General features: G+C 42.7%; 1 protein-coding gene across 15 annotated transcripts in view; it reads left to right on the plus strand.

Moving 5' to 3' along the window:
• CACNA1A (calcium voltage-gated channel subunit alpha1 A) overlaps positions 1 to 15,190 on the plus strand; it is a 261,713-nt gene that overhangs the window by 167,673 nt on the left and 78,850 nt on the right. For all 15 annotated transcript variants that reach the window (XM_077924402.1, XM_077924392.1, XM_077924388.1 and 12 more), the window contains one exon: positions 3,612 to 3,718. In XM_077924402.1, the coding sequence (XP_077780528.1) occupies positions 3,612 to 3,718 (107 nt within the window). The remainder of the gene's footprint in view (positions 1 to 3,611; positions 3,719 to 15,190) is intronic.

The raw sequence follows: 15,190 nt of genomic DNA on the forward strand, positions 1-15,190 counted from the left end.
GGTAGTGTTTGGAACAGAGAACTTGAAGCTGCAGGGCAGAAGTAGAGCTGGGCTGAACGTTTGTGAATCAGTATTTGGGGGGCATGAGAAACAAATGTCCCTTGGGAGAATCGCTCAAAAGAGCCTTTTCACACCTCCTTTCCCATTTAGTAGTCCAACAGGCACACATATCTTTCTTAGCTTGCCCAGGTTGAGTGAAACTTTCAGAAATAAGATATTCTCTTTTTTTCTTTCTTATAATTAATGTACTGCTTAATATTTCAAAAATCTCTATGTAGTTACATTTAACTACTCTGCCAAAATACAATATGGATCTGAATACTTCCAAACCATTCTTCCCCTCAGAAAAAACAACAACAGTTGTACATGGACACAATTATGAACAAGTAAGGGTATGTGTGCCTCAAACCAGAGCTTTCAGAAACTAAACTCTGCTACTCTGCCTCCTGTACAGCCAGCACTCTAATTCTTCACCAACCCTAGCAAATTAAGAGTTAAACTACATGCTATGCTTATTGTGCGGTGTGCAGCTACATCTCTTTGTCTTAAATTAACTATAGCCCTAGGGGTGGATTGTTAATGTGATCGCACCATGCACAGAGAGGAAATCTATCCCTTTCCTCCATACCTACAACTCCCTCCCCGCAAAAAATGTCCCCACTACAGTTATAAAGCATAGTATAAAAGCATCGTAGCCGGGGAGGGGGGCAGTTTTCAGGAGAAGGTTGTGGCTAGGAAGGGAAAGGATAAACCTTCCCTTCCTGCATGCTGCAACCACAATAACAGTTGCCCCCATGACCAGAATTGTAAGAAAAACAAGAGACAGCCTAGAGCAGATCTCTGCTGGGGCTTGACTGAACACTTAAGACAGATGCACACAAGTTTAGATTCACCGGTGAGGAAATGTACAGGCATGGTGACATTGACAGATATCTGGGGCCTAATTCATATACATTGGTACCTCGGGTTACAAACACCTCAGGTTACAAACACTTTGTGTTACAAACTCTGCTAACCCGGAAGTAGTACCTCGGGTTAAGAACTTTGCCCCAGGATGAGAACAGAAATCGCACGGCGGCAGCGGGAGGCCCCATTAGCTCCTCCTAAACTAAATAAGTTTGTAACCCGAGTTACCACTGTATAATATGTTAGCCACTTGAAAGCAGAGCCAAACTGAAACATTTTCACCCTGGAAGCCGTTTGTGTGAAGTGTCCTCCTAGAAAGTTACAAAAATTTCAAATGTGCTAGCATATTTCCTTGAGAGCACTGAACTGGGCCTAAGAAAGCAAGGCATTATTCCCCAAATGTGGTTATTATAGTGAAGAATATTGTGTTTTCATGCTGCAGCTTTACAAGCTAAAGTGTGCCGTAGTTCACACTGCTGGCTTCTCTTGAGGCTACCGCAGATTGATTGTGTGACAGGCTTTTTTCACTTCACTTGGGAACTAAGATCTGCTCCGTTGAGTGCTAAGACAGAGCAAGATCTGGACTAAAAGCTGGTTTGTGCAAATAGGTAGCATAAGATACTATTAACTATTCCTAAAATGAGATATTCCTAGAATCCACCCAGACCAGAACACCTTCATTAATTAAATTTCCCCTCCCCTCTGTATTCTCATTTTTTATTTCTATTTCTATTGGTTACACTCATCATTCTTACTGCATTTTTTATGTGCTTATGTCATCCATTCTGTATGAAAAATGACAAAATAATTACAAAAAGCATTTAATGTACCAGAACAATTAGTAAATTTATAAAGAATAAAAAATAAGTTTTTTCTATCCTGACCAGGCATAATAGTTAAATCCCTCTCTTTTAGAACTATCCTAATATACCTATATACCTATACCTTCGTTTGTTTATTCGTTCATTCATTCATTCCCTCTCTAACACTCACACACCTAATTCCCTCCCGCATTTTTACTCAACTCCTCATACTCTTTCAGCTGCCATTCACAACGGACACTGCTAGACCTGTCATTCATTCTGACTCTAGCTAGCATTCCATCACATCCCCCTGCTGTCAATTGTTCTCCCACTCACCTGTCTATTACAACTGTCTTTCATGTTTGCTGACATAATGGTTGCTCCATGCCCTTATCGTAACTCCCAGGTCTCTTACTGAGGGGAATATATTTCATTTGGTTGACAGCCCTAAGCATACTTTCCCCCCTTCTGGCTTCCCATTTCTGTATATACTCTCTCAAGCCAGAGGATTTGCTTGTAGTTGTAACTGAGGACCACTAGATGACACCATAGCGCCTTATAGGTTAACTTCCACCACAATTCATCCACTTGTCCCATGCCAATATAAAGCATGGGTCAGGGCGGTTTTCCACTCACCCCATGCTTTCTAGGCACAGGTCAGAGTGGTTTTGCCTTTGCCCTTCCACTTTCCCCTGGAAAACCCATGCTTTAGCGCTAAATTGAAACAAACAGCTATCCATGGAAAGCCTGATTTATGATTCAGTGCTAAATCACAGGTTTCCCTGGGAGAAAGCAGCAGGGCAATTGGAAGTGTGGATAAGCCCTAAGTCTCGCTGAAAATCAATGGGAATTATTTGAGTAAACATGGTTAGAATCATACAGGGGAAGGCTGTAGCTGAGAAAGGGCCATAGCTCATGCATTGCATGCTCCAAATCTAGTCCATGGTGTTTCCAGACAGGACTGTGAGTTACTGAAACCTTGTTAGTCATTATCAACAACACTGAGCAAGATAGACCAATGGCCAGATCCAATATAAGGCAGCTTCCTATGTTCCATTAGGCTGCAAGAGCTTTTCCAGGCATTAGTTGTTTTTCATTCAGCAGTTCTTTGTGAGCTGCTTAATGAGTTCCAGAAGGGAAAGGTCTCACTCTGCATTCACTTCTGAGGCTCCCAGGTGCATGCTTCCCACATGACTGCATATATTTTTTCTCTTTTAACATTACAGAAAATGTGTGGTTGGTATGTAGTAAAAATGCTAGGCTATATGTCCTTTTACTGTAGCATTTGAAGTGGCTCTGAATTTAATGCATGCTTTACAGAGTGGCATAGTGAAAGATTTGCCTACAAGCAGCAGTATATGTGCTGCAGAATGTTTTCATACACTCTGCATTCTGTGGTGTGGGGTTTGATAACTCCAGTATTGCATAGATCCCATCTCTACCCAGTCAGGATTTCTGTGACAGCAGCACCATTAAACATGTGGGGAGAGATTATGTCATGGAGGAAATTGTGTGTACAACACATCCAGAAAAACAATCAGTTTTTCAGACTGTGTTGTGCCAGCACAACTCTCAAGATTCATAAAAACCAGATTTTAGTCTTTGAACTGGGCATGAAGTATCCTTTGTTTGCTATTTTCTACATTGCCCATGAATACTAGAGCTGCACCTGTGGTCTGTTCTTAGCATTTTCATTTTCATGCAAGTCAGTCCCCTTTTTTTTTGCCTTGATCTCCTACTTTGTAAAATGAGCCCAGCAAGACTGACCTCCGTCATTAGAGTGGAATTATGGAAACAATAGTAATTGACACTAGGGGACTGGGGATCTCAAAATTATAGTAATCAAAACCATGCATAGTGCCTCAAGAACCCTGTGTTTCTTTGCTTTGGTTAATTCTTCAGATGATTGACTTAGGACTGATCCTTCATCGAGGCGCTTATTTCCGGGACCTGTGGAACATCCTGGATTTCATTGTGGTCAGTGGAGCATTGGTGGCGTTTGCCTTCACGTAAGTTTCTTTAGGGAGCCATAGTGCTTTCTTTCTTTTACCTCTTTCTGCAGAAAGCACAGCTCATTCCCTTCTCCTGGAAAAGACTCTTGTTGAAGCTTGCTGCATGATTGGTCTGTTAACAGTTGTCAGCACATAGGCAACTTGGCCCTCCTGCCCATTCCCTCATCACAATCCCTCTTCCGGTGCTGCCATAAGCGTTCCTAGAGCATGGACACTCCAAATCTGTGTGCTCTCCCCTTGGCTTGGGATGCTCCTTGCATGTGGAGTTTTCCCCAAGGGCCAACTATAGGAATGGCAGACTGCCCCTGTTTCTTTTCAGACTCCTTGTAAGTTTCAGGTTGTGGGAATCCGAGCCATAAATTCCGAAAAATGATCTCCTATGTTGCACTGAATGGATATATCAGGATGCAAAAAGGCCAAGAGGCTGGCATGGCTAAGATTTTTCTCTCTCAGTGATAACAGAAGCATACATCATTTGTAGAGAGGCTCCACTACTTCCTGTTCAAGCTAAGAGAAAGAGCTGATTAAATGTAAAACCAACCTACATTTACAATACCACATTTAGGGTGTGTCTACATCAGTTCATCATCAAAATATAGGATGAGAAGCTCATGTGGTCTGCTCTTTCTGATTTGTCCCTTGTACGTTTGCAATACAGATGCTGTGAGATGCATAGCACCAAAATGGGTCAGGTTTAAAAAGAAGAATAAAATATGTTTCAGGCCCTGAGTCCTAAAGTGCCTTATGCTGTATTCACACACTTTAGAAAAGAAATGTGAACTCACACATTTTAGAAGACATCTGAAGGCAGCCCTGTTTAGGGAAGCTTTAAATGTTTAACAGACTATTGTATTTTAATATTTTGTTGGGAGCCGCCCAGAGTGGCTGGGGAAATAACAAATTATTATTATTATTATTATTATTATTATTATTATTATTATTATTATTATGTTTAATTTACTCTAAAACAAAGAAAATGAGGTTATGTTCTTAACAATATTTCTAATAATATCAGCAAAAGCCTGAGTTGATAGTTTACTTTTGGCTCAAATTAGGGAGGGGATATATTTTGCTTTCCTTTTATTTTCAACCCCCCCCCCCCCCCGCTACCAGTTTTGCAGGGTTGATATCAAATGATATACTTTTTATTTTAAAAAATATTTTTATTGATTTTCCAATATAATTCCAATAACAGCCTCACTATAATAACAGCATTCTTCATATCGAACACATTCCTTTGTGGATAATGGCGGTTAGGGTGGATTTTGCTCTTCTCACCCCCTTCCCTCTCAGTTCCTTTCTCTCACACACACAGTTCCAATTTTGTTAAATTCCATTTATATTTCTATTTCTTCCATCCTCCCTTGTTCAGATATTTTTAAATAAAACTTGCATTCCAGGGAGGGTTGCCGTATCAAAAATGAAGAGAAAAACTATAAATAAGCAAACCACCACGAATGCTATTTAGTCCGGAGAGGAAGAGGGAATCAATATATATTTTACTCCAAGCCTCAGCCTTTGTAGCAACTAAGGTTTACAGCCAGCTGTTATTGTAGGATTCCTGCCACTCTAGGTCACATCCAAGCAGCCAAGAGCTTTCCAGCTGATCTTCACATCCTTCAGTTTTCCTGGATGTATAGAGATGGTCCCAGTTCTCCAGAGATGGCACTAACTCTCCCTGCTCAGTTGAAAATTTTGTCAGGTAACCTGATGGTATCCCACGCTCTTTAGAGATACTTAGATAAAAGTGGCTGCAGACATGATCTGGTGCTCTTGGGCAGTGGCAGGGAAACATCTGTTACAAATTCCAGCCTCCTGTCTCCTTCACCCACAGAACCTTATGCAAATTTTGAAACTTAATGCTTCTTACAGAGCCTTATGCATTAAAGGGGTAATACACACCCTACATTTAGTTTGGACAAATACCACCGTACTTGATCATTTCCCTTCCATCTTCAAATTATCAGAGTTTCCCTCATTTCTTTGAAAGAAAAATAACCTGATTTTGCTCAAATTTATCCATTCACCATTTGCTACTTTCTTCTGCTTGTTACTTTGTTATGCATTTTTGTGGTATATATATATATATATATATATATATATATATATATATATATATATGCAGGTTTTGGTGTCCTCGGGTATCTTCCCGTGTAAAAGTTGGGGTGTCTAGGCGACGTTTCGACGAGGTCTCACTCGTCATCTTCAGGCTGGTGCTTTCGGCTTCTTGTTACTGGAACAGAGCAGGATCTCAGTGTTTGAGTTCCTATAAATACTGTAGAGGAGGTATGGTGTATAGCCTCCAATGTTCTGGGCAGAGAGGAAGTTCCCAGGCTAGTGTGCCTTTTCTTCTTTTGTTCCTTAATTGCTTGAGGGATATCTTGAGTGATTTCTTGAGTGATATCCTGAGTACCACTTAGGTGGGTCATTAGGTGTGGATTAGTTGCTAAAGCCTTTGTGTCTTGACCTCTTGAACTTTGTGAAGAGTTTTTCTGAGAAGATGGGTGTACTACATTTAGTTGTGCTCTGGCTTGGCTTCGTGTATAGGGGCGAGCTGTGGTTTTGTGGCCTGTGCCAGCCAGATCTGTGTAGGGATTGCAGGGGGGTGCAGCATCCGGAGGTGCCACCATGGTTTGGCTACTGGATGGTGTCTGTAATTTATCTGTGGAGAGGGTCTGGGTTTGGGTCTGGTGTGGTTGATTGGTGATGGCGTTCTGTGTGCCTCTGGATCTGGTGTCAGTTTTTGTGGGGAGGGCTAATTTCCAGATGTCTGGCAAGCGGGATGTGTCGTCACGCTTGTTCATGTTGTGAGGGTGTTTCTCTATCTCGATGGCTTCCATGATTATTCTCTTGTGGTGATGTTCCATGTTAGAGAGCAATTTGGAATCTGCAAAATTAATTTCGTGTCCTGTTTCTTTCATGTGTTGGAAGAGAGAGGAAGTTTTTTCTTCTTTTTTGACGGCATTCTTGTGTTCTGCGATACGTGCATTTATTCGTCTGTTTGTTTGTCCAATGTACGTGGCTGGGCAGACTTTGCAGGGTATTTCATAGACCCCTTGGTTTTCCAACTGGATTTTATCCTTAGGGTTTCTGAGGATATTGGCTATTTTTTGGTTGGCGCAAAAGGCTGTTTTGATATTGTGTTTATGGAGGATTTTGCTAATTTTATCTGTAGTGCCCTTGATATAAGGAAGGAGGGCCATGCCATTGTTTTCTTCTGTGTCTTGGTTTTTGGGGGGTGTTTCTTTTTGGATTAGCTTCGTAACCCTGTTTTGCTGGTATCCATTGGCAATTAACACATTTGAGAGATTCTGTAACTCAGTTGTCAAGTGGTCTTTGTCAGCCAGGCGTTTGGTTCTGGAGATGAGAGTCTTGGCTACGGAGTTTATTTGTGCAGGGTGGTGGTGTGATTGTGCATGTAAGTACAAAGTTCAAGAGGTCAAGACACAAAGGCTTTAGCAACTAATCCACACCTAATGACCCACCTAAGTGGTACTCAGGATATCACTCAAGAAATCACTCAAGATATCCCTCAAGCAATTAAGGAACAAAAGAAGAAAAGGCACACTAGCCTGGGAACTTCCTCTCTGCCCAGAACATTGGAGGCTATACACCATACCTCCTCTACAGTATTTATAGGAACTCAAACACTGAGATCCTGCTCTGTTCCAGTAACAAGAAGCCGAAAGCACCAGCCTGAAGATGACGAGTGAGACCTCGTCGAAACGTCGCCTAGACACCCCAACTTTTACACGGGAAGATACCCGAGGACACCAAAACCTGCATTCCTGTACCCGTGAAAATCTACGAAAGCATATATATATATATATATATATATATATATGCAGGTTTTGGTGTCCTCGGGTATCTTCCCGTGTAAAAGTTGGGGTGTCTAGGCGACGTTTCGACGAGGTCTCACTCGTCATCTTCAGGCTGGTGCTTTCGGCTTCTTGTTACTGGAACAGAGCAGGATCTCAGTGTTTGAGTTCCTATAAATACTGTTGAGGAGGTGTGGCCTCCTATGTTCTGGGCAGAGAGGAAGTTCCCAGGCTAGTGTGCCTTTTCTTCTTTTGTTCCTTAATTGCTTGAGGGATATCTTGAGTGATTTCTTGAGTGATATCCTGAGTACCACTTAGGTGGGTCATTAGGTGTGGATTAGTTGCTAAAGCCTTTGTGTCTTGACCTCTTGAACTTTGTGAAGAGTTTTTCTGAGAAGATGGGTGTACTACATTAGTTGTGCTCTGGCTTGGCTTCGTGTATAGGGGCGAGCTGTGGTTTTGTGGCCTGTGCCAGCCAAACTTTGGCTCAGATATGTTGACGACACCTTTGTAATTTGGCCACACGGGAAGGAAAAACTGGACAGCTTCCTCACACATCTCAACAGCCTACACCCCAAAATACAATTCACTATGGAAATAGAAGCCAACAACCAACTTCCCTTTCTTGACGTCCTAATCTACAAAAAACCTGATGGCTCCCTAGGACACACTATCTACCGGAAAAAAACACACACCAACCGCTACTTACATGCACAATCACACCACCACCCTGCACAAATAAACTCCGTAGCCAAGACTCTCATCTCCAGAACCAAACGCCTGGCTGACAAAGACCACTTGACAACTGAGTTACAGAATCTCTCAAATGTGTTAATTGCCAATGGATACCAGCAAAACAGGGTTACGAAGCTAATCCAAAAAGAAACACCCCCCAAAAACCAAGACACAGAAGAAAACAATGGCATGGCCCTCCTTCCTTATATCAAGGGCACTACAGATAAAATTAGCAAAATCCTCCATAAACACAATATCAAAACAGCCTTTTGCGCCAACCAAAAAATAGCCAATATCCTCAGAAACCCCAAGGATAAAATCCAGTTGGAAAACCAAGGGGTCTATGAAATACCCTGCAAAGTCTGCCCAGCCACGTACATTGGACAAACAAACAGACGAATAAATGCACGTATCGCAGAACACAAGAATGCCGTCAAAAAAGAAGAAAAAACTTCCTCTCTCTTCCAACACATGAAAGAAACAGGACACGAAATTAATTTTGCAGATTCCAAATTGCTCTCTAACATGGAACATCACCACAAGAGAATAATCATGGAAGCCATCGAGATAGAGAAACACCCTCACAACATGAACAAGCGTGACGACACATCCCGCTTGCCAGACATCTGGAAATTAGCCCTCCCCACAAAAACTGACACCAGATCCAGAGGCACACAGAACGCCATCACCAATCAACCACACCAGACCCAAACCCAGACCCTCTCCACAGATAAATTACAGACACCATCCAGTAGCCAAACCATGGTGGCACCTCCGGATGCTGCACCCCCCTGCAATCCCTACACAGATCTGGCTGGCACAGGCCACAAAACCACAGCTCGCCCCTATACACGAAGCCAAGCCAGAGCACAACTAAATGTAGTACACCCATCTTCTCAGAAAAACTCTTCACAAAGTTCAAGAGGTCAAGACACAAAGGCTTTAGCAACTAATCCACACCTAATGACCCACCTAAGTGGTACTCAGGATATCACTCAAGAAATCACTCAAGATATCCCTCAAGCAATTAAGGAACAAAAGAAGAAAAGGCACACTAGCCTGGGAACTTCCTCTCTGCCCAGAACATAGGAGGCCACACCTCCTCAACAGTATTTATAGGAACTCAAACACTGAGATCCTGCTCTGTTCCAGTAACAAGAAGCCGAAAGCACCAGCCTGAAGATGACGAGTGAGACCTCGTCAAAACGTCGCCTAGACACCCCAACTTTTACACGGGAAGATACCCGAGGACACCAAAACCTGCATTCCTGTACCCGTGAAAATCTACGAAAGCATATATATATATATATATATATATATATATATTGTAAATAATTTTTATTAATTTTCAATTAATAATATTCCAGTTGGTAACAAATCAAATCAAATCTTGCCACATCATACCATAATGTGAATTATACATCCAAAATAAAAAATAAAAAATTCAAGGGAGCTTCCCATATTCTGGATGTCTAGAGAAAGTCTCTTTCAGTTGTTCCTACGTTCGTCTCTCTTGTATTTCCCCCAGTTTCATCATTCCGATCTTAACATCTTCTTCCAATCACTGGTGTGATTCGATCGCGATTCATAAGTCTGTTCGAATGCGAAGCATTTCCCCTGTGTTGTTCTTCTTTAAATGATTTAAGCGTAGTCATCCCAGTTGACCCTTCCTTCATCCCAGTTTTATCTTTGTTTTCCAATGCTCTGAGCACTCTTCCAACTCTTCTTTAATTAGTAAGATTTATGGCACAGCGACCTTCCAGGTCTTTTAACCAGTTGTTGTACGAAATACAAATTTTCCGTAGAAAAACAATGCCGCAGGCTGTATCTCACAGTTTCAGTAATTATTTGTTGATTGTTGTTCCTCTGGGATCCAAGCCAGCTCCCTCTGGGCCCTGGAGGGGAGCGAGCCACAAATCACAAATTCACCTTCACAAATTCATCCAGGTATAAAGATAGTCCATGCAGGCAAAATGCAGTTTTTGTGTGAGATATTCCCAGTCCATTGAATGTGTTTTGCTTCCCTAAGGGGAGTTCATTTATTTTCCTTCTGCATCACAACCGCCACAGTCACTGCCATATTTCTCAGCCCAAGCCTCCTTCTTATCAAATCTTTATTTTTGCCTTGGGGCTCTCCGCAGATGGCTACGCAGCCAAATATCAAATTGATTTAACAGTTCCTCCCACATTTCTTTTGAGTAATTAATTCTTTCTTGGTGAGGTTCACCAAAGTAGCAAATGAGAAATAAAAGAGAAAGTCGCTCACCCCACTTAAATCAAAGCGCAGTGATGAAAGTCCACACCTTGGCATCCAGTGATTGTTTTGTTTAGCAGGTCTTTTTTATCTCCTTCTTTCCAGAACACGCCTGTTTCTTAGTCCGAATTTTAATGATTTTAGGAAACAGGGATCTCCCGCTCATGGCGATGACTTTGGAGAGTTGCCAACTCATGCAGTGCTTGCACCCAGCATCCCTGCCCCCGCATTCTGTAGCGAGCAGCAGTTCATATTAACCATATTAACCCTGAAAACCTGAACGATTGGGGTCCAGTGTTCTGGGAAAGCAGCCAACGGCCATGACAGAAAACCGGAAGCTGGTTTGTGTTTTTATATTGTAAACCGCCCTGTGATCTTTGAATGAAGGGCAGTGTAGAAATAATAATAATAATAATAATAATAATGTAATAATAATGTGTTTTGATGGAGAAGACATCTGACCTTCCACGAGCCTGGGTACCTCACAGAGCTGCCTCAAGATTCTGTCGACAATTTCTTAGGATGCCAATAAAATTATAAGTGTGTTTGGGTGTAGGCTATAAAGCTATAATTGGACAAATCTAGCTTTTTTCAAACTATGACAAAATATCCATTGAATACAATCTTGAGCGGTGAAAGAATTTTTTACAGGAATTCCACAGGAGCTTATTCTGGGATAATGAAGAACTTACTGGAATGAAAAAAGAGGGTGGGTTGATGCAGAGATATCTCATTCATCATACGAAAAGAAAAGTAGGAATTTCCTGAATTCTCAGAAGCATCATACATCATGTCTGGAGTTCTGAACTGAGTCTCAAACTTTTATCAATAAATGAAGTTACAGTGATTTAGAATCAAGAACTTTCTGTCCTATACTGGAAAAGAACTTTCCTGCTTAGCAGCCTCAGCAATTGGTCCATTTCATAAGGCAGAGTAGCCAGCCTGGTGCCATCCAGATTTGTGGACCACTGTAACACCCACACCATGCAGTTAAAGCACTGTTCACTTGAAGAGTCATGGCTGCTCCCCCCCCCCAAAAAAAAACACCCCTGGGAACTGTCGTTTGTTAAGGAATTCTAACTCTGTGAGGGATGGCCTAACAACTCTAAGCACCCTTAACAAACCACAATTCCAAGGATTCTTTGGGGGAAGCCATGGTTGTTAAAATGGTATAAGGGTGCTTTTAATGTGTGGTGTGAATGTAACCTACAACTCCCATCATCCCTGACCATTAGCTATGTTAGGACTGATGGGAATTTGAGCCATAAGCACTGAAATGTCACCAGGTTGGCTATCCCTATCATAGGGCTTGACTGAACTGGTCCCAGCTCCTGATTTCCTTTGCTCCCACATGGAACAAGGAAGTCAAAGGGAAGAAACAAGCAGAGACTCCTTAGTATTGGGGAACCTCACACCTGTGTCATGTGTCTGCGGTTCAGCTGAAAATTGGATGCGCACAGTGTGTAGTGCTGATTGATTCAGAGCACGCTGGACAGGATTTGAATGTCTTAATCGCTTCCAAGGGTAACTAGTTCTAAAGGTACAGATTTATATTCATTTTCCCTCCTAGAAATTATTTTTAGGAGCTTGGACCAAGGTGTAGTAGAAGAGGAAAGAACAATCTAATAGGTTGCCACTTCTGTTGTTTGTTCATGTTATAGCTCTATTAACACACATGGCAATCCACACTTCCTCTTGTCCTGCTGCTTTCTTCATGGGGAAACCGCTCTTTAGCAGATTTCCCCCAGATTGCCATTTGTTCTGTTTATTGCAAAAGAGCAGGTGTTCCCTTGGAAAGGAGCGGGTCAAGGGGAAACCACTCAGACTCATGCCTAGAAAGAGCAGGTCAAGCGGAAAACCACTCAGCCCTGTGCTTTCTAGGCAGAGCCGTAGCTACAGGGGAGCTAGCCAGGTTTTTGCACTGGGTAAAGGCTCCAGAGGGGGGCACCATTGAGGCTCCCAGGTGAAATAAAGCCTAGTTTCACCCTGTTTCTAGGCACAGGACAAGCAGAAGTGCAAATGAGCCCTAAGCTGCAATCCAGTCCACTTGGCTAGAGAGGAGGAGATTGGATGAGGCAGAGGTGAGCCTCTGTCCAACCCTGCCAGCAGAGATGTTTCACCACTGTACCTCAATGTGCCTGCACAAATGGCAGTCAGGCAGAAGCTACCACCAGCAATATCACCACTGGATGTAGTCAGGGTAAACCCCATAACAGGGAAAGGTCAGAGTCAGTCCAGCAAGGGATCTGCTGGATCCTGAACTAGCCCTGCTGCCATCACATGATGCCAATGGGCCCAATCTGGGCCTCTTCACTATGCCAGCTTGGGAGTTGGCATAGCATTAGGGCATTTTTTTGTTTCCCACTTCCTTTCTGCCCTGGCTGGAGTGAGTGGTGGGGCTGTGTGGATGTGGTGGTGGCCATGTCATTTGGTTAAGCCCTGCCACTGCAACCCATGAAGAAAAAACAATCCTTCAGCCCCAGTGAGCTTACCATTTAAATTGTGGTTAGAAAAACAGGGAGTTGGGGGGTGAAGTGGAGGCAAGTGTAACAAGGTTTTCTGAGTATGCGAGCAGGTGAAGTTCCATATGCATTTGCAGTGGGAGGAATGCAACATAGCACTAAGGAAATTGCTTCATCAGGGCAAGCATTGCTGCCTGATGGAACGTCCTCTCTCCTCCCCTCATGTGCTGTCCTGAGGGTTCTCTCAGTACCCACCCTCCAAGCCAATTTGGGGGTTATGTGGAAGGAGAAGAGGAGGAAAGCCCAGTAGCAGTTGGGGTTGTCCTTGTGCAGGCTTCTGCTAGTGAACAGTTTGTTACCTAGTGTCTTTATCCCAAAATTCACCAAAGCCAGAAATCTTGAAGTTCATGGGCAGTTTTTATGAGGTGCTCTGCACTCCATCATTCAGCATCAGGCTCTTGTGATGCATGAGAAAAAATTTATTAATGCAACCTTATCTTATATTTTCTATCTACAAACCACAAGGATGGTAGGAGATTCCTCAGCAACCCAAAGGTTACCAGATTAGTGCAGTCAGCCTTTCTCCTGGAATAGCCACCTTATTTTCTCCCTACCTGCATGCCTTGCACCCATTTTCCAGCTCTTCCGTGCATCTGCAACTTACTTCTATAGTTTTTGGCTCTCTGCATGAACCTAGGAACATGCTGTGGCCTCCTCAAAAGTGCTTGCACTCATGCACTGGGGTCTCAGGGTTGCTGTCTCCAGTCATGCCCAGGTGAGATTTAATCTGGAGGTGTTTCAGCCTCTTTTCCCAGATCACACACCTTTAACAGCATGTTATTCTTACATTATTATTTTTCTGTCCTGAGGCGATGGGCAAAGCAGCCTGAATACAGAGTGAACATTTGAAACCTTCAGTTCTCACCTGAGGCCGCAATGCTTCGCTTACAAACCCCTCCATATGTCCTTTTTATTCATGATTATTTGTTGTCATGATGGTACTGCGAGTTCCTCTGTAGCCGTCTCAGGTGAAGGTAGTCTTACAGTTCTAGCATATCTCTTAAGTGGCCAGACATAGAACAAGCTTGGGGAAGAACTGAGGCTGAAATCCTGGAATGGTGACTAAAGTTTCTAGTCAGGTGTCACATATGCAGCACGTGGCACTGAGCCAGTGCCATCACATGGAAAGGCAAGCTCCAGTAGTGTTGTGAACTTGTGACTAAGGCAAGCCTATGTCCCTGCAGTAACCTGGGTTGTGTAGCAGGGTGAAAGTGTAATTATCTCTAAGGCCTGCCGTAGCTCACTCTTCCAGATATCCCATTTTTAAAAAATATCTTAACACAATGGAACTTGATCCTGTACCTGCAGGTCTGAAGAATGGGAGCTGTGAATTCACTTTGCAATAGATTAGCATTTATTCTACTGATCCAACATGCACATGCTTATCTACTCAGCCTTGGAGATCTGACTAGGACAGTGCTTCTGCTTCAAAAACAATAAGGGCAGCAAGAGCTATGGAAGAGTATATGGGGTGCATTAGTAGAGATGATGGGTATCTGACAGATTTATCAGAGATTTGGGGCTCCTGGAGACTATGGGTCTCATTTTCTTTTATAATCTGACAATTGCCACCATAGAAGAGTGGTGGAATAGGATTAATGTCTGACATAACTGGCATTTAAAAAGTCAGTGCAAACAACTTTGCAGTGACATTGTTGGTGGTTGTGTTTCCCAGTCATTTATTACTCTGATGGAACTTGCCACCCTCTACTGCACTTTTCCTTTCCTCTCTTTCTTATGCATTCTATATCACTGGTGATCTGGTTTGTTCTTCTCTCATCTCTCATCAGTTTCATTAAAATTTTCATCAGCATATAGAAAATGTTTTTGAGCCAATCATGCCAGCTTCAATTAAATGTACAAGGGTCTGGATTGTTTTTCAGCTGTGTTGCTGTCATCTGACTGTATAAACTGCTCTGTAGTCCACTACGTTATGTTTATTCATACTATTGCATCAGTAGCAGCCACACCAGTGTGTTAAGCAACTAGATTCTGGATTGTAAACTCATTTCATAGCCACTGTTCTAGACTGGAACTTGGGATCACCGGAGGAGTGTCGAGATAATTGCTATTACCCCACCTAGGTCCAAAAAAAATTGTGCTGATGAGAGCTTGGCCTCCCCCTCCCCCCCCACTATTG

The sequence above is a fragment of the Podarcis muralis genome, chromosome 2, assembly GCF_964188315.1.
Source record: "Podarcis muralis chromosome 2, rPodMur119.hap1.1, whole genome shotgun sequence".
NCBI lineage: Eukaryota > Metazoa > Chordata > Lepidosauria > Squamata > Lacertidae > Podarcis > Podarcis muralis.